We start from the raw sequence: 21310 nt of genomic DNA on the forward strand, positions 1-21310 counted from the left end.
GAATTTGGTTCCATTCCAAAATTATACTGAACTCACTGTAATAACGCCTTATAACGCTCCTAACGTGCAAATGTTGTACTTGCACGAAAACCCCTGCATCGATTCAGCTCGCTTTGAAAGCTTTTTGCCATGAACGAACCTTTTGATGATTTACAAACATAAACAAACCAAATGTCAACGGGTACAACTTTATCAAGGAACATTGTTGTGAAAATATGCTGTCCGTAGAAACAGTCTGTGTGTATTGCATATAGAAAGTTTAGTTTAATCGACTAGAAATAGAAATTGTTGCACAGCACAAGATCGCGAAAGGCAGCCAAACATGGAAAGCTCGCTGAGATACATTGGCAGTTCTTCTTTACATCAAAGAATAGCGATTAAAATGTAAACTAGCTCATTGCGTTATCTACTAGTGACCCTATAAATGACACCGTTACACTGATTCACCCGTTTCGTTTGCAGCGGTACCCTGGAAGGAGAAAATGTTGGCTACTCGTACGAAAAGCTGATCGAACAACCGTTGCTAAAATTCTCTGGAATGTACACTGAGAAAACGCCTCCCCTGAAGGTGAAATTGCAGATCTTTGAAAACGGAGAGCCAGTGGGTTTGTCAGTATGCACATCCCATAAGCACTTTTCTACGCGATGGAGGTTTGTTATGGACAATGAGACATTTGCTCCGGATTGCCGTGCCAGTATTAGTGCTAATCAAATGTTTATTCCCAATTTTGTTTGCAGCTGGAATGAGTGGGTTACCTTGCCGCTGCGGTTTACCGACATTTCCCGTACGGCAGTGCTTGGACTGACCATCTACGATTGTGCCGGAGGAAGAGAACAGCTAACCGTCGTGGGTGGGACGTCGATATCATTTTTCAGCACGAATGGACTCTTTCGTCAAGTACAAAAGCGTAATTAAACGTTTGAATTACGGTTTTAACAAAATGCCATATTTCTAGGGATTGTACGATTTGAAAGTGTGGCCTCAGATGGAACCGGATGGAACAAGCAATTCAACAACCCCGGGCAAGTGCTCCAATGCGGGTGTTAATCAAATGCAACGATTATCAAAGTTAGCCAAAAAACATCGTAACGGCCAGATGGAAAAGGTGATTGGAGCTTTCTTTATTGATCAACAAAAAATTGTTTCATTATGTTTCCGACGTATTTTCCAATTGCAGATTGATTGGCTCGATCGTCTAACGTTTCGCGAACTGGAAGTTATAAATGAAATGGAAAAACGTAACTCTCAGTTTCTCTACCTGATGGTGGAATTTCCTCAAGTTTACATTGATGAGAAATTGGTGAGTTTCTGGTTTGTTGCAGTATTTATAGCATAAAATATAATATTTTTCTTTAATTCTCTGTACAGTATTCCGTGATACATCTGGAGAAAAATTCCAACTCGATGCTTACATTTATACCGAAGCCAAAAATAGTTGTAGTTCCGGATTGTGAAATTCATCAGGTAGGTATTATTGCAAACGGATATGTTGGTACCAAAAAAGGCATGTCGTTCATGGTTTAGTGCGCATCTTTTCAGGAGAATCTAGTTGAACGCAAACATCATAGACTTTCCCGTTCGGCCCGTTCCGGTACATCGGATAGAGATGTTAAGCCTAACGCTGTGTATGTGTAGCTTATTTTCGTGGTTTTCTCAAACATTTATTGAGCTTAACGTGTGATTTCTCTTTGATTTTACAGCGTACGAGACACATTAAACGCAATTGTTTATCGATATTCCTCCACGTATCCCTTGAGTAGCGAAGAGCAAGACATCATTTGGAAGTATCGTTTCTACCTTAGCAGTCACAAGAAAGCGTTAACGAAATTTTTAAAGTGCGTCAACTGGGAAACTGCCACCGAGGTTCGGCAGGCGCTCGCACTGCTCGAAAGCTGGTCTCCGATGGACGTCGAGGATGCTCTTGAACTATTGAATTCAACATTTCGTCATCCGGTCGTGAGATGGTAAGGGGATTACTAATTCATGTCTTGTGCTACGGTGTTTGAAATTGATTTTGACTCGTTGCATTTAGGTACGCCATCACACGTCTAAATGAAGCTTCCGATGAATATTTGCTTCTTTATTTGTTACAACTGGTACAAGCCTTAAAGTATGAGCAGTTCGATGAACCAACTGTACGTGGAATTGATTAAAGAACTTAGAATGGTACATGATTTAAAGAACAATCTGTCTGTGTTACAGAATCTTGCCGCTCGTTCTCCAAGTGATGGAAGAGAAATTTTCCAATCATACGACGAATCTTCAGATGCTCAGTTTGATGATCTACAAGCAGATAACGCAGGTTTGTTTGTAGCAGCTTTGCATAACACATATACATATACTACCGTACATATTAACTGATGTTTGCAGGCATATCTGATACCAACGTGGAAGAAGAAATCAAAAACCGATATCACAGCAGTAATGTGAACAATCTAGCAAACTTTCTTGTCGAACGTGCCTGCAAAAATCCTACACTCGCCAACTATCTGTACTGGTACTTATCGATTGAATGTGAAGATGAGAGAAGCAGCAAGAAGGATCTAAAAATAAGCGAAATGTATTCCAACGTGCTTCGGATGTTTTTGAACCGTTTGTATAAAGGTAAGGCAAAGTAAGCGGCTAACAAGTATTACCCCAATATATCGATTTTTTCTGGTTCCTGCTTTTCAAATAGGCACCCCAGAAATGAAAGCTACTCACGCGCAGTTGAAGGAGCAACAGCATTTTGTCGATCGTTTGGTTACACTGGTAAAGATAGTAGCGAAAGAGTCGGGCAATAGGAAGCGCAAGACAGAGAAATTTCAACAGTTTCTAGCAGAATCAAGCTCGTCCAATTCTACTACCAAATTCAACTTTAACAACTTTGGCCCCATAGTGTTCGCACTAGACCCTAGCGTACAGATAGCGGGCATTGCTGCAGAAAAGGTGTCTTTGTTCAAAAGTGCCTTAATGCCGTCAAAGTAAGTTTAGCTTCGCAAATCATTTCATGTCCAGCTGTTTTGTACAACCATTACCATTCTAACGTTATGATTCACTTAAAGCCCGATCGATAAGTTCACTTGAAGAGCTAACTTACAGCTTGTTAGCGAAAGATTGAAATTTCTTATTGTATAGCCAGCGCTTGATAAAACATATGTGATCATTTTTCTAGATTGACCTTTCGCACCAGTACCGGAAGAGACTACGTGGCGATCTTTAAACATGGAGACGATCTTCGACAAGATCAGCTGATTTTGCAAATGATTACCCTAATGGATAAGTTGTTACAGAAGGAAAATCTCGATTTAAAGCTAACGCCATACCGTGTGTTAGCCACGAGCTCTAAGCACGGGTTTATGCAGTATATTGATTCGGTAACGGTGGCCGAAGTACTCAACACGGAAGGGAGTATTCATAACTACTTCCGTAAATTCAATCCCTGCGAAACGGGCCCATTCGGAATCATGCCCGAGATAATGGACACGTATATTAAGAGCTGTGCAGGATACTGCGTAATAACATATCTGCTGGGTAAGTTCAGCGTTTGTGTATGTGTTTGCGAAAAAGAGTGAACAACTTAATTTCACTTTCCATGTTTGCATGCACAGGAATCGGTGATCGTCATCTGGACAACTTGCTGCTCACATCGAGCGGAAAACTGTTCCACATCGATTTTGGATATATTTTGGGCCGTGACCCCAAACCGATGCCTCCACCAATGAAGCTAAGCAAGGAAATGGTTGAAGCAATGGGCGGAATCAATTCAGAATACTACAACACCTTCCGTAAATTGTGCTACACCGCATTCTTGCATCTGCGTCGCCATGCAAATGTAATGCTTAATCTTTTCGGTTTGATGGTCGATGCGTCCGTTCCCGACATTGCATTGGAGCCTGATAAGTCGGTGAAAAAGGTAGAGGACAACCTTCGACTAGATCTGTCCGATGAAGAGGCGGTGCAGCATTTGCAAAACTTGTTGGATATCTCAATCACGGCCGTCATGCCAGCCTTGGTAGAACAAATACACAAGTTGGCACAGTACTGGCGAAAGTAAGGTGTTCTAATGTACCGTGCGGCTATAAGTATGTTGTTATTGTACTTTTTATTATGATATCGAATAAAAAAATATATTTGTTAACAAACGATACAGGAAATGAAATTGTTATGCGTAAATTTAAATAAAATCAAATATATCCGTTTGCATAATAGTTTTTGTAACAGCAAATCTGTTGATTTTAAACATTAATTATGTCAATTCAGTTTGTACGATGAAACATACAAAGACACTATATTAATACAGATACATTGGCAATCACGTAAGTACACGTGTGACAACGATCTACTACGAATCGATATATTTGCGCATGCACTTGTAGTACAAATCAATACGCTGCTGGAACATTGGAACGGTAATGGTTAGGATCTCCTCGGTAACGCATCAATGACAACAGATCCTTTTTGTGCTACACGGATTCGTAGGAATGCCTTTAATATCAGTAGGTCTGTGACCAATGGTCGATTATTGACGCTTTCATTTTCATTCGTACCTTCGTATTCGTGCTGTACAACAGTGGTTCCCTTCTCGACCCATAATCATGGCTTCCCGAGCCGAAAGACGGTGGATATTCTTAATTTTGCTTCAAATTGCATCATATGCAATATTGTCGATCGTGGGACAAACTACTCAAAATATTAACATTTGTAAGAACTATCACCGTTATTGAGTGTTTTTTTTAAATTTACTTCTTTCTTTATTCATGAATGACGGTATGACCGTATTAGTTATTTAGTAGCTCTGTTCCGAAATCGCTGAGTATGCAAAAACGGGTAAAATAATTTAAAAATATTTTCATACATTCCGCAGTGTTCGTCAACGAAGTAGACAACAATTTGGCCAATGTAGCAGTTGAAGTTGCGCTAAATTACGTGAAAAAAAATCCCCAATTAGGGCTTTCGGTCGATATGATGTACGTTGAAGGAAACCGAACCGATTCCAAAGATCTGTTACAAGCACGTAAGAACCACGAGCGGCCTTCCACCATTTGTGCTATTCTGTGAAGTTGTTTCAATGCATACTTATTTTGTTTGTCATTGTCATTTATTTTTCACACACGGCAATACGTGGCAATACGGGACAGTATGTTCAAAGTATGGCCAATCATTGAGCGATAATCGACCGCCGCATTTACTGCTTGACACTACACTTACCGGAGTATCATCTGAAACGGTTAAATCGTTCAGTCTGGCTCTTGGTATACCAACCGTATCGGCTTCATTTGGACAGGAGGGCGATTTACGCCAGTGGAGAGATCTGACACCGACTAAACGAGGTTATTTATTGCAGGTACGTAATCATGTCCAGAGTGCATTGATATTAATTGCTTTTAGCTGAAAATTTGTCAATTGTTAGTTTCTTTATTGAATTATTATGTATTCACGCTTCAGGTTATGCCACCGGCCGATATGATTCCACAAGTGATTCGGTCAATTATCATCTACATGAACATTACCAATGCTGCAATTCTGTACGACAATACGTTCGTAATGGATCACAAATATAAAGCATTACTGCAGAACATCCCTACCCGCCACGTTATCACCAGCATTGCCGATGATCGTGACAGGGCCAGCCAGATTGAGAAACTTCGCAATTTGGATATTAATAATTTCTTTGTACTGGGTTCATTAGCATCAATTAAGCAAGTATTGGGTAAGTGTTTGAACACCAAGCACGCTCGCTCACAAATATCCGTAGAAATTGAAAGTACTCCTCTTAAAATCCCTCTATATTATAATTTGTTATTGCAAGATATTTGCGATATTCTCTAAATTATGAGAAGATATTAAAAGAACATTTGCCAACTTTGCTTCATTCATCCGTATTTCTACACAGAATCAGCGAAAAACGAATACTTTGAGCGTAACTTTGCATGGCACGTCATAACGCAGGAACAAAAGGATCTCACGTGCAATGTCGAGAACGCAACGATTATGTTCCTTCGTCCAATGTCCGACAGTTCGAGTAAAGATCGTTTGGGCAGTATTCGTACGACGTATAATCTTAAGCAAGAACCTCAAATCACCGGCTTTTTCTACTTCGATCTAACGCTACGAGCGTTGATCGCGATAAAGTAAGACGAATGTATACGCTGCTATCTTTATCTATGTTATTACTCTCTGCTGATTCGTATACTAATTTCATGCGATTATCGGTGCTTAGGAACATTCTGCAATCTGGATCATGGCCATCGAACATGAAGTACATTACGTGCGAGGATTACGATGGTACTAATACACCGAACCACACGATCGATCTTAAAACTGCGTTTGTCGAAGTGACTGAACCTACCACGTTCGGACCTTTCGAAATACCCAAGGGAGCAAAAATTCCCTTTAATGGTAACACGTACATGAAGTTTGATATGGACATTAATGCAGTTTCCATTCGTAGTGGAGCTTCCGTGAATACGCGCAATCTCGGCACATGGGAAGCAAGTCTCAATGCACCGATCAACGTGGCCAATGAGGCAGAGATAAAAAATCTCACTGCCGATGTTGTGTATCGTGTGTATACGGTTGTGGTAACTAGCTGAATTTCTTCTACATTTTTTATCTATAATCTGTCACCTACATATTAACTGTTCCCGTTCTGATCATTGCAGCAAGCGCCATTTATTATGCGAGACCCAACAGCGCCAAAAGGATTCAAAGGGTACTGCATTGATCTACTGAACAAAATTGCCGAAATAGTGGAATTTGATTACGAAATCCGTGAAGTGGAAGATGGAAAGTTTGGTAATATGAATGAAAACGGCGAATGGAATGGGATCGTGCGGAAACTTATCGACAAACAGGCCGACATCGGGCTCGGCTCAATGTCCGTAATGGCAGAGCGTGAAACCGTGATCGATTTTACCGTCCCGTACTATGATCTGGTGGGCATTAGCATCATGATGCAATTGCCAAGTACACCCAGTTCCTTGTTTAAATTCCTGACCGTGCTGGAAACGAACGTGTGGCTCTGCATTTTGGCTGCGTACTTCTTTACCAGCTTTTTGATGTGGGTCTTCGACCGGTACAGTCCGTATAGTTATCAAAATAACCGAGAAAAGTATAAGAACGACGATGAAAAGCGTGAGTTCAATATTAAAGAGTGCCTATGGTTCTGTATGACCTCGCTCACACCCCAAGGCGGAGGAGAAGCACCGAAAAATTTATCCGGACGCTTAGTAGCTGCCACCTGGTGGTTGTTTGGGTCAGTACTCAGCTAGATCACTTGGGATATCAAACGTAAACCAAATTACGGTTAATAATATTCTACAGGTTTATCATAATTGCTTCGTACACGGCTAATTTGGCAGCTTTCCTAACGGTGTCGCGTTTGGATACACCGGTGGAATCGTTGGATGATTTGTCCAAACAGTACAAAATTTTGTATGCCCCACTGAACGGTTCGTCTGCAATGACATACTTCCAGCGTATGGCCGATATTGAGGCCAAATTTTACGAGTAAGTATGCAGTGATGACATCAACCCAATTCCTCTGAATCGTGTGTCTTTTAGTTTGCAATGTCTACGTTTGATTGTTTATCGACTACTTGGTAATTGCAGAATCTGGAAGGAGATGTCCCTGAATGACTCATTGACTGCGGTCGAACGATCCAAGCTAGCCGTCTGGGACTATCCGGTAAGCGACAAATACACCAAAATGTGGCAAGCTATGATCGAGGCAGGCTTACCGAATAGTCTCGAAGAAGCCGTACAGCGCATTCGTAATTCAACATCTGCCTCTGGCTTTGCTTTCTTGGGTGATGCTACCGACATTCGTTATCAAGTGCTAACGAACTGTGATTTACAAATGGTAGGAGAAGAGTTTTCTCGCAAGCCATACGCAATTGCAGTGCAGCAGGGCTCACCATTAAAGGATCAATTTAACAATGCGTATGTATACGACTCGAACACTTCAATCACATCAATTCTATTCTATTTTTCACGCAAAACTTCTGCTTTAATTTTTTCATGTACATACACTTAGCATTCTTATGCTGTTGAATCGACGTGAGCTGGAAAAATTGAAGGAACAATGGTGGAAAAATGATGATGTGCAAAACAAATGTGAAAAGCCCGACGATCAATCGGACGGCATATCGATACAAAACATTGGTGGCGTGTTTATTGTAATATTTGTCGGTATTGGCATGGCGTGCATTACGTTGCTGTTTGAGTTTTGGTATTACAAGTATCGCAACAACTCCAAAGTGATCGACATAGTGGAATCGTCGGAACAGCAGCAACAGCAAACTGCAGTCGTTAAAAATGTTCGCCCCGCCGGTAAGCTCATCAATCAAGATTCATTAAAGGATTCTACAAAAGGCCAAAATTATCAAACCCTCCGAACGCGTACGTTGATGCCGAACCTAAGCAAATTTCAGCCTCGATTCTGAAGTGGTACGCCGTTAACACATAACTAATGGTACAGCTTAAACTGCGTAACAAACGAACACGAAACGTGAAGCAATATACAATTTTACATGAATTATTTCTTTACTTACTAACTTGACACAACTAACGTAATGGGGATATAGATATAAGGTCATTTTACGGTACCTATATTAGAGTTAAATTTTGTATCGTAACACATAATAACCATGTTTTACACATTTTTTTGCAAAAATAAACACAATGCCTTACAGCCTTCTAATGGAGTAATGGATTTCAATCTGTAGTTAGAAAGATAATTAAAAAGCGCCAGAAACATTCGTTTGGTAGATTAGTCTTTTGCATTAAGGTGCTGTAGTTGAGAATGGCGTCGATTTTTCATTCCTCAAGATAGTAGATCCTGACTAGTAAGTTGTTATCCCACAAAGAAGATAATGTTACCAGACTGACGAACCAGACTTATGAAAATAATTTCGTTACCAATCATTTTTTAACCATTATTACATGATGACATCGATCTTGAAAGTTCTCTCTATGATTCACGTAATAGTTTGGTTAAACTCCCGCCCCCTTTTTCATATTTACTTCTTTTTCTAGGCTTAACAACCTGTATGTAAAACGTCATGCCGACCATTTCTGGTTTACTAGACTTATTTTTCCTATGCAGCCAGATCGTCAGTCCTGGCTACCGTCTGGATGGGTTGTGATAAATAAAAAAATAAACTTTTTGATTTAATACAATTAAGTAAACGAAAGCACAGCTTTGTTTTATCCTTGTTGATCGCTAGGATGCTGATAGCGATGTGATCTCCGTGGTCGAACCCGATCAGATGGACAGGTTGTCGCATCGTGCCATGAATATTCTAAGAGTCTCGGGAGACGGATTTTGTTCAATAATGTTGATATTTTCAATTCTGGTCGTTGGTTTAGGTTGTGTCGTTGGTGTTAGGTAATCGTCACAACTTATTGAAACTATTAAACCAGTACAATTGATACTGAGAGAGAAGAGATCAACACGTCTTTAGCTTGCATAGGAGGATGAGTGTCGAGGACATTCCGGATTCGAGGACAACGATGTTCGCCTCGGTTGCTGCCAGGTGTGGTGAACATAACAATATCTGTTGGAACTGGCAATATGGGGGCGAAAACTATCAGTTTCAGCACCTTCTTTCGTTTCTAAGTCATTTGTTACTTCTATAATTTCTCACTGAATAAATTGTGATTGTTGGTTGTAGAGAATTATTTTTTTCTTCTTGCTGGATAACTTTGCGAACATAAACTAAAAAATGCAGTATTAATCTCTATACGCGATTTGCGATGCTAGCTTTAGTAGATGTATCACACTGAAGAGTGCTCAATGTTGTAAGTAAGTCGGATAAGGTGGAGAATTTTCCATCTCTTTTCATATGTTCACTTCCCTGTCATTTCCGCCATAATCCTCAGAAAGCTGCCAGTTTCATCATTTAAAATATTAAGAGAGTATTCCACAAAGGTAAAGGTAGGTGATCGACAACGTCGTCCAGATCTTCGCCCATCTGTACCCAAAATATGTAGCGGAATAATACGCGAATCATATGTGTGAGTATTTTCACGCATACATAGATAAGTTAGATTAGGATTAAGATAAGATAATAAAATAGAATCAGTCGTAATTACAATCGTGTGACAGATACATAGAAAAGTAATTATGCACGTTGCAACTCGAAGAAAGCACAAATATAAAGCAAAAGCTTCGCATTAACGAGTTGTTTACTAAACAATATATGAATTAAATTATAATTTGAAAACATTTGACGACACACTCACAAATATTTCTACAAGCACTAAAGCGTTTTATTTATTCCACTGTCGCTCAAAATCTGTATCCATTTTCCTGAAGTTACAATACCACCTGTTTTTAACGTTTCTTCCAAGTGTATTTCCTGCGAGCACCTGCTTGTCCCGGCTTCTTGCGTTCTCGGCGGCGATAGTCGCGAGTCAATAGACCAGCTGGAAACAGAATCATTCTCCTTTAATCACTGTACAATGAAAAATATTCAAAGATTTCAGAAATAATAGAAAATATATTTACCAACTCGCATACGAGCAATTTGCTCAGCATCCACAAAACTACGTAACGCCATCGCAATGCCCCATCGTACAGCACCTGCCTGTGATGAAGTTCCACCACCGGAAACATTAGCCGAAATATCAACTTTTCCGTTCATGTTGGTAAATAGCAGCGGGAAAAGAACCTGAAACAGATCGAAACATTTACTCCTTAATAAAGTTGCCACTTGTTCAACATGATGATAATTCATATTACATTGAAACCAACCCTGACAAATGAAAGGCGAAGCAATAAAAAAATAGGTAGAGAAGGAGGAAACCAAAACATACAAATGAGATGTCCTTGTCAAAAATGTGAGATGAGTAATTAATCGATTGGGCGAAGAAATGTATGACTGCGAAAAATATTAAACCGCAAAACCAACATCTATCCTCGTAAAAGGGCAAAACTAGGACTTTTCTGGCAGCAAACTTTGTGAAGGGCCTCGGAACTCATTCGATACAGTTAATGTGCCGGTAAAAAACACATCACTGGATAATATTTCAGCAACAACCTAACTGAGAATTAGAAATACGTTTTTAACAAAAAGGGTTCAATGAAATCGCGGCTTTTACGTTTTAACGCATTTTTAAGGTTATCCGAACAAAAGTTCGTGTTTGTATGTTATGGTTTTTTTTAAATAGCATAAACCTCATTTTAAATTGAAAAAAAACCCTCGTTGTTTCTATGCCCCGACAACTTGTGGCATTACAAACTCAAGAAGCCTAGGGTCTGTCATTGCTTACTTTTCTTGACTTTGTTAATGCACTGGTAAGCATCTGCTGAAGATAAAGTGGTGTTCACGCTAAGGTTGTAACAATCGTGATCGGAACTCGACCAATGTCAAACCTATTAACGTTCCGAATCGTTATACATTATTATGAACACAATGTATCAATGTATTATTCAGGCGGTTATTATCAAAGAATCGGTTGACTTATGTATCTTGTTTTTAGCATTTAGAAGTTGTAAATAACCTGCGGCGCGCCTAAGTCAAACTAAAGCCTCTGTGCATACAAACATAACGGCTAGTGTGCTGACGATTTTTCCAACAGATCTTAAGCGACTAAGGAGAAAATATACACTATTAAAACAATTTTGTTTGACGTCAAAGTGACCACACTTCATATTGTCAATGTCAATTAATGAAAAAAGTTCAAATTAATTATTTTTTTATAAGTAAATCGCTATTACGTATGGTATTATTTTAACGTTAAAAATACAAAAATCTACATAAAAAACATTACCAAGCATTTAGTTCAATTTGAGGCCACAGGCAAATTTTGCCTCACCTGTAGTAAGACCGGATCTGGTTCTCCATGATCTTCTTCAGAATATACCGAATAGTGAAGATCTCATCGGGGGTTCATCTCCCTTGCAGTTCATCTCCCCCCCTTACAGTTTCCCTTTTCTTGGCGGAGCGCCTGCCATAACTGGATTATTATACTTTTTTACGTTGTATAGTCAGTCCTTGCTACGAGGAAGCAGTCCTGAGACGATTTGGTACCGATACTGTGATTTAAAAAAAACTGATGCCGCTACAACTTTTAACACTGGGTTGCCCCTTTATAGTTAAGTGACCTAGAACAATAATACGTCCATACATCTTCTGAGACTTGGTTAATAAAATGGCGAAATGCAAAAGTCTTCTTTTCGTTCTTCTTCTACATGAAATTAATTTGAATATTTTTTTGTGGTTAAATATATTCTGAATTAACAAATTCAAAGACTTATTTCCTTATTAGTTTACCATCCACATATAGAGAACCAGAAATGCGAACAAATTTTGAACTGCGGAAATAATATTGCCATGTATGCGTGTGTGAGTGTTTGTGGTTTTAAGTAATGCAGAACGAGGAGCAACCTACCCGCTAACCTATCTAACCAAGCAAATATTGAAACGAAAGGACACGATTGGCTCGCCAAGAAAGATGTTAGCAACCTGTTTCGAGTAAAGTAAAGAGCTGTAAACTGGATCAAGAGTAGACACCAGCGTGTTGGCGATCGCATGTATTCGTGAATCAAGTACTGAGCGGACCGATCAAGGAAAAAAAACATAATATAGAGATCTTCATTGGGTTTTCCCCAAAAGTACAGTGGAAGGTAAACTATGAATTTAAAAAAAAACATGCAAACACATAAACGGTAAGGAATGAGGATTTAACAAAGCACTAATAGAATTTGTACAATTTTGCCAGTTTATAAAAGGGCAAATAGTGGAATGAACAATTTCACTGCCAAGATTTGCCGACACAACAGCTTGTTTCGTTTGTTTAAAATATGCAAAAAATGGTAGGAAATACAGCTTTAGCACAATCCCAAAAATTCTTTGAAGCTCAGTCACCATCATCATCATCATCATCGCGGATCTCTTCAATCAGCTTGCCGACCACTGCTGACCACATGCATGTGTAACTGCTTTACCCACGATCGTAATAGATGTCCCGTCGAAGAGAACATGTATCTTCCAGTGTGTTGGTTCTTTCAAAACTTTCAAAATGTTGCCATATACCTATGGTATCGAGCGATCGACGCATCCACTAGCACGTACAAACATTTGCTCTGGCTCGCTCACACGCTCACGCTCTTCCCATTCATTTATCTCTATTTGATCGGTTTAGATTGTTTCGACACGCTTCATCCCCGTATGGATTGTTATCATCCAGAAGAAAAAGTCAGAAATCAGATGCTTCATCTCAGAACATGGTACGTAGTTCACTGCGTGTACAATGGAATGATGCCGTGAGGGCATGCTACTGTTTGCCGTTGTGTTTGTCCTCTATGGGTTTCGATCAACAGCAGCAGACAATCGCACCGTCGGGCCGAGACGACACTCGACAATATTTTGAATCGGCTAGTCTGACAGTTACCACCGTGCACGATCGTCGCGTGTTTGCGAGCGGTTAGTGATCTTTACCAAAACTATACCCTTTTTTCAGGTTGGGTAGGTGTTGTGTTGTTGGCTATCCAAAGAAACTTTGTTGCGCTTTGTACCTTGTGGCTTTGTGGCTTGTACCAACAATATAATCGTTGCACTTGTAGTAAAGTTTTAACGTTTTCCTGCTAATTTTAAATTTAATGCTGCCATGTGACTTTCAGCATCAGAATCAATCATCGATTCATCGGTGTATTGTCATGCACTAAGCACTATCCGGCATTAGTTTAACAATGTGCGCTGCTCCTGGTACCGCAAGGCAAGACACAGCTTTAAAGTGATTGCATTTATAAATTATGCGCGTGTGTGACTGTATGTGTATGTATGTGTGTCTCTGTGATAAGAAAAATTGATTGTGATTTTATTCCACGCCTGGTCACCGCTTCCTTTCTGCATCTGAGAACTGCACAAACGAAATAGATTGTTTCCATTGTTGATCTTCATCATACATAAATTTTATCGCCGCTTTTTACGACTATTCCCACAAGAAGAGTCGTGTGATAGTACGATGATTTAGAGGTGGATTGCACATATTTTTCTCCGTTTTCTCGCAATTAGATTCTGTCCAACATCAACCTGCTGATGTTACCTTTAGAACTAATAAAAGCAAAAAAATCTTCTAGCATTAGTACGATTCATCAGCCAGAACCACATATTCTCTTAACGAGTTGACTAGCAACAATTTCAACGCATTTTGTCTCGCCCTCGGCAACCATTCATTACGTTGTTCCAATGAAAAAGTATATTTTGCATTGTTTCTGATATACATATTCCATTCAGTTCGTACCGGATGGCGTCATTATATTATGCACATATTTTTTTTTTGTTTTGTATACTCAACAATCTAAATCAATGGACTAGCAACAGGCAGATTACAAAAGCTAATATTGCGTTGATTCCAATGCTTTACTACAACCTCAAATTAGCGAATACGCTGTCCCCAAATATAACATTATCGAAATACGTCCCGATCCTAAGCTACAAACCTTCTTTGTAGTCATTCACGCGCAAAAAAACTTTTTCGTTGAACGCCGAATTTGATGACGGCAGCAGCCGAAACGACACGTTTTTTGTGTGTGCAAAAACTCGTTTCAAATACAAGTCGGCACAAAATCAAGATCGCCCGTCTCTTCTTCCGTTATCCGTCTCCCACCCTTTCAATCTTTTCTTTTTATTTTTTTTTAAATCCAGTTTTTATGTATACCAAACTGCCCCGCAACTATTATTGTTTCTCTGTCGCTCTCGGAGGTTATAAATGTGGCTTTTTGTGTCTCTTTTCCGTTGATATATTTCAGGTGGTAGTGCTGATCATTATCCCTCTAGCAAACAGCAACAGCAAGCGGATCAATAGTTGTCCATCCGCGACATTGCCAAACGAACACGGTTCACAGGGGATTGAAAAGATAAAATAAAATAACAAGCAGCATCATCAAACACCTTCTCTACACCAAAAACCACAAATGGAACAGTCAGAATGAATCGCCGCCACCCGGGGTATGGGTATTCTAGCTCCGCGACGCCATCGAACGATCACCATTTACAGCTGACAAGAATAACAATAGCAGCTCTCGAAACAATAGAGCTCAACAAATTGAACTAACTGATTAAACAAACCACATTAAACCTCACACAACATAGTTACATCCGGGCACTAGCCGGGCAAAAGGCACAAAATGGACAATTATGGCTTTAAAGATAGTGATAGTACACCACCCACGACAACGCCGGTACGACCTCCTAGAATATTTCGAACAGTAAGCTGCATTGAGAATGGTTCCATCAAATTTCCACGCCTGACTGCCAGGTAAGTTGAACATACATAGGTAGTTATTCTTCAGGCTACTTTTATGTTTTACTAATGTGGAAGTTAAGCTCTAGTCACCTAGCTACATACATATGTAGTAATCATATTTGATGTTGGCTCTGGGGACTTTTGTCTTGCAAATAACCTGTTTAGAATTATTAAACATGTTACGTAGCACGACGTGCCTTAAGAAGATATAAGAACCAAATGTGTGTTGAATTAATTCAGGCTTTTAAAGAAAACTTCAGCTTAACCAATACATTGTTTGCGTTATTGCTCGACTTTCAATGAATACGTATGAAATGTCTAAACTACCTATCCATTTTGCTATTATAGATTTAATGCATCAACTACTAAGGATGCAAGACCGCAAGCGATGGATCCAGAGGCCGCCATAGTTGAACCTGCCGTGATCGAAAACGGTCTACACATTGATACCAACAGCAAGCCAACGATTATGCAAAATACTGTGCCCAATGTGACTGGAGGAACTGGTTCCTCTTCAGCTGATGATCATAACAAATCTGCAACGGTCAATGAAAGCTCTACCGTCACTAATTCTAGTACCAAAACAACAACGCCACATAGTAGTGGAACCGCTCCGGCGAATGGACGTAAATCGCACATTGATAGTTACGAGTATATGGAGGTAGGGCCGTCACCGCCTGCCGAAGGTGCCCCCAATCTTTACGATAGCTACGATGAAAGTTATTCCGAATCTAGTGCCCAACTCTGCAATGACATCATTCGCGTGTCTCTTACTGAGCAGATGCGTCTGGCTGGTGGCCGAGTGACACTGCTCGAGAGCTTCGAACTCGAACCTACACTTGATGCCACGGCCATCGAACAGTTGCTGTGTAAAACACCAATACCACCGTCCGCGAGTCCAGCAACCACCACGAAAGCGGTTGGCTCTTCCAACAACGTTGCAGCCAGCGGAGGACAACAGTTTGAGAAAAATATCTGCTTTCTGTGGGCGGCTTTTTTACGAAAGTTCCATCTCCTTGAGCAGTGTGTTCAACTTGGGGCTGATATTAACTTCTGCGACACTAACGGTTTGACCGCGCTTCATCTCGCATCGTTCAGCGATTGTACCGAATGCTGTGCGTTTCTGATTCATCGTGGACTTGATGTTAACTTACAGCCCAAATGGTACACACCGCTACATTGTGCCGCTTTCGGTAACTCACTAGCGGCCGCTGAGCTGCTAATTACAAACGGTGCTCGCATAGACGTGCCAACAAACAAGCAGCATTGCGAGGAATCGCTTTTGCATTGTGCCGTAAGATCAAATGCTACCGAATGTCTTCGATTCTTTATCGCCCACGGCTCGAATGTGAATGCACTGGAACGGAATGGCACAAATCCAATCCATCTGGCCGCTGATCTCGGCCATGCCCAGTGTCTCGCTGCACTGCTTGAATGCCCAGATGCCGATCCAAATGTGCGTATACAGCAAGGTGATAAGCAGATGACCGCATTACATCTTGCCGCTGACGAAGGTAACTTAGACTGTGTAACTCAACTGTTAGCACGCGGAGCTGATGTCCGAGCGCGAAACCATCGTGGCTTTACACCACTGCATCTAGCGGCCCGCAGTGGAAGTGCCGACTGCGTCGAGGCACTATTAAAGCTTGGTGGCTGTGATCCAAATATGGCCGATTTTGACCAACGAACGGCACTACACGCCGCGGTCAGTAAATCCGATACTGCGGTGGAGATGCTTGAAACACTCATCACATGGGGTGCTAACGTCAACCAACGGGATATGTATGGATTCACGGCACTGCATCTTGCGGCACTGGACGCATTAGGCCCTTGTGTCGAAACGCTGCTTTATCACGGCGCTGATGTGACGATGAAATCGCGCAAAGGAACAAGCGCTCTCAACATCATCAGCCGTAAAACGCCGGCATCGCTCGGTGTCATACAATGCAAGCTGGACGCAGCGATCACGCTAACGCATTCGCAAGATTCATCCAGCCGGGAGGTGGAATTGGAACTTGACTTTCGCAGCATTCTGCAGCATTGCCATCCGAGGGAAATCAGCTACCTAAATACGTTTGTGGATGATGGACAAAAGGAATTTCTACAACATCCACTGTGCTCAGCCTTCCTGACCATCAAATGGAACAAAATACGCAAATACTATATCGCGCGATTGCTGTTTTGCTTTACATTTGTGCTGTTTCTAACACTGTACGTACTCACGGTGCTAGCGCACAACTGTTACAACGGCAGCAAGGACATGAAGGAAACGATACAGGAACAGGAGCTCTGTCAAAAGCAGTCTATCTTTGGAGACATGTTGCGGAATAATCCGTTCGTGATGGAAATGCAGTGGATTGTGTTGGTGGCAATAACGATCATTGAGGTCTGTCGCAAGATTTTTGGTGTTACCGGATACTCCTCACTGAAACACTACGTCACTCAGACAGAAAATGCAATCGAATGGTTTATCATAGTGAGCGTATTCGTTATCTCGCATGTTTACACCAAGCGGACCTACACATGGCAGAATCATGTCGGAGCTTTTGCAGTACTTCTTGGTTGGACCAACCTAATGCTTATGATTGGACAGTTGCCCGTTTTTGGTGCCTATGTCGCCATGTACACCAAGGTGCAGGTTGAATTTGCCAAACTGTTCATGGCATATTCGTGTATGTTAATAGGCTTCACGATCAGTTTTTGTGTAATTTTCCCATCATCCTCCTCGTTCGCAAATCCCTTCATGGGATTTATCACGGTGCTAGTAATGATGACGGGCGAACAAGATCTGGAACTACTGATCAATGATCCCGATGGTAAAGATCCACCGTTTCTGCTTGAGATCAGTGCGCAGATTACCTTTATATTGTTTCTGCTGTTTGTCACAGTAATTCTGATGAACCTGCTCATTGGTATTGCTGTGCATGACATACAAGGATTGAAAAAAACGGCCGGCTTATCCAAATTAGTTCGTCAGACGAAACTAATATCGTATATCGAATCGGCCCTTTTTAATGGTTGGTTACCAAACTGGTTGCGCAATTTGCTTTACTACACAGCGCTCGTTTCGCCACAAGCTTACCGTGTGGTGCTGAGCGTCAAACCACTGAACCCCGGAGAAACAAGACTCCCGCGAGACATTATGATGGCAGCGTACGAGGTGGCGAAGCAAAAGAAGCACTACACGAGAAAAGGTATCTCTACGGTACGTCGTAACTTATCGTACGAACCACCAAAAGGGTCGACGGCAATGAACGGAATGCGGCCTAAATTGTACGATCGCTCTGATAGTAGCTTCACTATACCCGGAAATAGACGGAACCCTAACGGTGGAATAGGGCTAACTTCTGCAAACAGTGATCATACTGCAAAATTCGGATACGTTTACGATACGCCGACCTTGTATGGCCTCAGCAATAAGTTAGACGAACACAGTGACTACATTGGTAGCATTGCAACAGAGATCGCAGAGTTGCGATCATCGGTAGAGGAAAACCAGCAGATGCTGCGCCAGATGCTTCAGTTGTTAAGCAAGAGTCCAAAACACAACGTTCAACCGAACTAATGATTTCCTTTGGACAAAAATGTTATCCTCACCCCGTCCAGTAGAAGCATGGTCCAAACGCATGTTCCATGGTGCTTATCTAACCTGAAGCTTACTTTAATCAATTCTTGATGAGACAAATCGCGTTTGAGAAAGCTTATTTTAACTTTCGATCATACATTGTCCACAGTAACAACATAGATGTGATTTTACATAGAATGTAGTGTACATATAATATTACCACGAAAACTAAACAACAGCTTTATATATGCTGTTATTGTTATAAAATAGTTCCCAATAATGTTGTTGATCACAGGAAGACGATCGATGGATAATTTTTGTTGCAACCGACATTAGTATTACATTTTAATGGTCTTTAAGATCTTCTTTTCGTCCATCGTAATAGACAGGATTGCGAAAAGAGTTTGCTCTATGCATTATAAATATAGCTTCTATCATTACATATAACTACACAGCACTTTCAGCAGCGATTTTTTTTTTAAATGAAAAACATTAACAATTCTACGCAAATAAACAATTGTGATTCTAATAAAAAAAAACTGCACATTATGCGTCAAACTTTTGCTGAATACAAGTCGTTCTTTACATTTCCTTCCGATACAATGTATTTTAGTGTACATAAGGTGATCGTCTCTTCTTGACTTAACGACCTGTATAAGGTCATGCGGCAGCCATTTCTGGCTTATTAGACTTGTTTTTACGGCCTGGTCGTATTAAGACTTATTTTACCACGTAGCAGGATAGTCAGTCCATGCTACGGAGAGACGGTCCGGATGGGATTTGATTCCCAGTCCTGCCGTGTGGGCAGGCGCCGTTTATCACATACATCACCGGGCCGCCCCATATATAATATCAATATGTATATATACAATTATTATGGACAAATAAGAGATGCCGCACTTATCAGTTAAGAACAAAAAAGAGTTGCCATACACGATGGTACAGTAACTAGCGATGGTAACATTGGTTTAATGTTGTTCGCCATTGATTATAATCATTAAAATACTGCGATCACACCTACCTGTTCACGTTGCTGTATATTTCCTACGGTGCGTAAATCCTGTCCATTTACTTCAATTTTGCCGATTCCCGGAAATTTCACAGTCACGTCTGCTCGGGCAGTTTTACGTAGACATTCTACAACAAGAGAATACATTATTTAAAGTAGTCATTCCAACTACTAAGTAGGTAAATCAAATCTTACCATATATCGTCACGTACTGTCGACCATCGGCATCGTGTAATGGGGCAGGAATGGTATCGTTTTCGAGCTTGGAAATTAAGGGTTTCCTATATTCGTTAATAAACCCTTTAGCACGCTCTGACAGTGGATGGCTAACCAGACGGGACATAGCACTAACAAAGTTTTCATACTCTATGTCAGAAATGGTCTCGACAATTTTCTTTTCCAACAATTCTTTAGGCAGCCATTCAGAGCCCGTTGTGTCTCTGCAATATACAACCTACTGCTTAGTACATACTCCAACAACCATCTATGATTTCGTGTCACTTACAGTGTTTTTCCCACCGAATCTAGCGATTTACCTTTGAGTCTGGTGGCATCTTCCAATGCGTTAAGTTTCTTGATATTCTCAACGGTGTCCTAAAAAGTGCAAAATCGTTAGAAACATATGCTTTACTAATTATTCGTACCATACAACTTCTTACAAAGAGCAGTTGAAAGAAATTTGGCCTTCCCGTGTAGAACAACGTGTGAAACGGGCGACCTGTTTCATCGAATTCAGCACCCTTTGTTTTAGGAATGAATTCTTCCGGCGGCTTCATTGTGGGTCTTGCCGCTGGATCATAGAGACCGGATGGGAATAAATATTGCACCGCTTGGTCGATATCTTGCTGAGTAAAGTTTTCCACGTCCGCTCCCATCATGTTGGCTAAATGTCTTTTGCCCAGCTTATACTCTAACCGTGCAGTTTCCATACAGCTTTCATGTTCTTTAGCGCGCTCCAAGTAAGCTTTCATTGCTTTGCTTATCTTAGCTTTTTGCACAGTAGCAACATCTTCAGCATTGCAAACAGTCGAACCATGAAACAGAGCCTGTAGAATAACAGTATAGATTTATCAGTTCTACCTTAGAACTATCAATACTTTCTATATTTAGACAGCTTACCGCATTCATACGCCGCGGTTGTCGAGGCAGTGTGGATCTTAATCCGTGAATTAATATTGAAAACATTGCTAAACTCAGTTACCGGCACAGTTATTAAATAACACCATCTGCTAAGCACGATGCTTGTTCCATTGGCTGGTTTGTTATTGTTTCTAGATATTTGACATGCAGAACATTTAATAGGCCGCGGCTACACATAACCGTTTCGCAAATGTCTAGATAAATAAATGTTCAGTTGTGTACGTTCCAAAACGATAAACAAATCTGTTAGTATTTTAAAAACATTGCCTATTTTTGTATAGAAAACAATAATGAATATTTTCTAATCAAGCTTTTTGTACAACTATTGTTCTGACAACAAGGGGTTCTGTCATATCCA

The 21310-nt window shown here is 40.7% G+C and overlaps 4 protein-coding genes across 8 annotated transcripts; 3 read left to right on the forward strand and 1 right to left on the reverse strand.

Annotated features, from left to right (window-relative positions):
* The first annotated feature begins 198 nt into the window (after positions 1–198).
* Positions 199–4131, forward strand: LOC125761866 (phosphatidylinositol 3-kinase catalytic subunit type 3). Its single transcript, XM_049423420.1, has 14 exons — positions 199–384; positions 463–651; positions 739–898; positions 957–1106; positions 1179–1301; positions 1370–1465; positions 1541–1626; positions 1702–1965; positions 2034–2136; positions 2204–2303; positions 2372–2605; positions 2679–2964; positions 3156–3514; positions 3592–4131. The coding sequence occupies exons 1-14, from the start codon at positions 323–325 to the stop codon at positions 4035–4037; spliced, it is 2658 nt and encodes an 885-aa protein (XP_049279377.1). The 5' UTR covers positions 199–322; the 3' UTR covers positions 4038–4131.
* A 174-nt stretch (positions 4132–4305) lies between these two features.
* LOC125761862 (ionotropic receptor 25a) lies at positions 4306–8684 on the forward strand. The gene is made up of 10 exons (XM_049423416.1): positions 4306–4684; positions 4848–4997; positions 5122–5327; positions 5429–5693; positions 5877–6114; positions 6204–6564; positions 6646–7238; positions 7307–7492; positions 7595–7924; positions 8019–8684. Exons 1-10 carry the CDS (start codon positions 4579–4581, stop codon positions 8425–8427), a joined length of 2844 nt encoding a protein of 947 aa, XP_049279373.1. The 5' UTR covers positions 4306–4578; the 3' UTR covers positions 8428–8684.
* Positions 8685–10231: 1547 nt separating this feature from the next.
* LOC125761877 (28S ribosomal protein S9, mitochondrial) lies at positions 10232–21114 on the reverse strand. The gene is made up of 7 exons (XM_049423433.1): positions 20932–21114; positions 20472–20858; positions 20318–20406; positions 20008–20252; positions 19825–19940; positions 10494–10656; positions 10232–10411 (listed from the first exon to the last, which is right to left on the reverse strand). Exons 1-7 carry the CDS (start codon positions 20995–20997, stop codon positions 10320–10322), a joined length of 1158 nt encoding a protein of 385 aa, XP_049279390.1. The 5' UTR covers positions 20998–21114; the 3' UTR covers positions 10232–10319.
* LOC125761858 (transient receptor potential channel pyrexia-like) lies at positions 11539–19341 on the forward strand. Of its 5 annotated transcripts, none has more exons than XM_049423405.1 (3): positions 11539–13764; positions 14742–15250; positions 15587–19341. In XM_049423405.1, the coding sequence occupies exons 2-3, from the start codon at positions 15120–15122 to the stop codon at positions 18801–18803; spliced, it is 3348 nt and encodes a 1115-aa protein (XP_049279362.1). In that variant the 5' UTR covers positions 11539–13764; positions 14742–15119; the 3' UTR covers positions 18804–19341. The 5 variants fall into 5 exon arrangements, with proteins under 5 accessions (XP_049279362.1, XP_049279364.1, XP_049279365.1 ...); XM_049423407.1 differs by having other exon boundaries at positions 11539–13455; XM_049423408.1 differs by having other exon boundaries at positions 11539–13450.
* Positions 21115–21310: the final 196 nt, after the last annotated feature.

The sequence above is a fragment of the Anopheles funestus genome, chromosome 2RL (genome assembly GCF_943734845.2).
Source record: "Anopheles funestus chromosome 2RL, idAnoFuneDA-416_04, whole genome shotgun sequence".
Classification (NCBI taxonomy): domain Eukaryota; kingdom Metazoa; phylum Arthropoda; class Insecta; order Diptera; family Culicidae; genus Anopheles; species Anopheles funestus.

Bases quoted from the DNA above. Each gene is read 5' to 3' on its own strand.
- LOC125761866 (XM_049423420.1), top strand. From the start codon at position 323: ATGGAAAGCTCGCTGAGATACATTGGCAGTTCTTCTTTACATCAAAGA. The intron at 1,466-1,540 runs GTAGGTATTATT...GCATCTTTTCAG, and splicing joins CGGATTGTGAAATTCATCAG to GAGAATCTAGTTGAACGCAA. The intron at 1,627-1,701 runs GTATGTGTAGCT...TTGATTTTACAG, and splicing joins GATGTTAAGCCTAACGCTGT to CGTACGAGACACATTAAACG.
- LOC125761858 (XM_049423405.1), top strand. From the start codon at position 15,120: ATGGACAATTATGGCTTTAAAGATAGTGATAGTACACCACCCACGACA. The intron at 15,251-15,586 runs GTAAGTTGAACA...TTGCTATTATAG, and splicing joins TTTCCACGCCTGACTGCCAG to ATTTAATGCATCAACTACTA.
- LOC125761862 (XM_049423416.1), top strand. From the start codon at position 4,579: ATGGCTTCCCGAGCCGAAAGACGGTGGATATTCTTAATTTTGCTTCAA. The intron at 6,115-6,203 runs GTAAGACGAATG...ATCGGTGCTTAG, and splicing joins CGAGCGTTGATCGCGATAAA to GAACATTCTGCAATCTGGAT. The intron at 7,925-8,018 runs GTATGTATACGA...ACATACACTTAG, and splicing joins AAGGATCAATTTAACAATGC to CATTCTTATGCTGTTGAATC.
- LOC125761877 (XM_049423433.1), bottom strand. From the start codon at position 20,997: ATGTTTTCAATATTAATTCACGGATTAAGATCCACACTGCCTCGACAA. The intron at 20,253-20,317 runs GTAAGTGACACG...TGTATATTGCAG, and splicing joins GATTCGGTGGGAAAAACACT to AGACACAACGGGCTCTGAAT. The intron at 10,657-19,824 runs GTAGGTGTGATC...GATCTGTTTCAG, and splicing joins ATATACAGCAACGTGAACAG to GTTCTTTTCCCGCTGCTATT.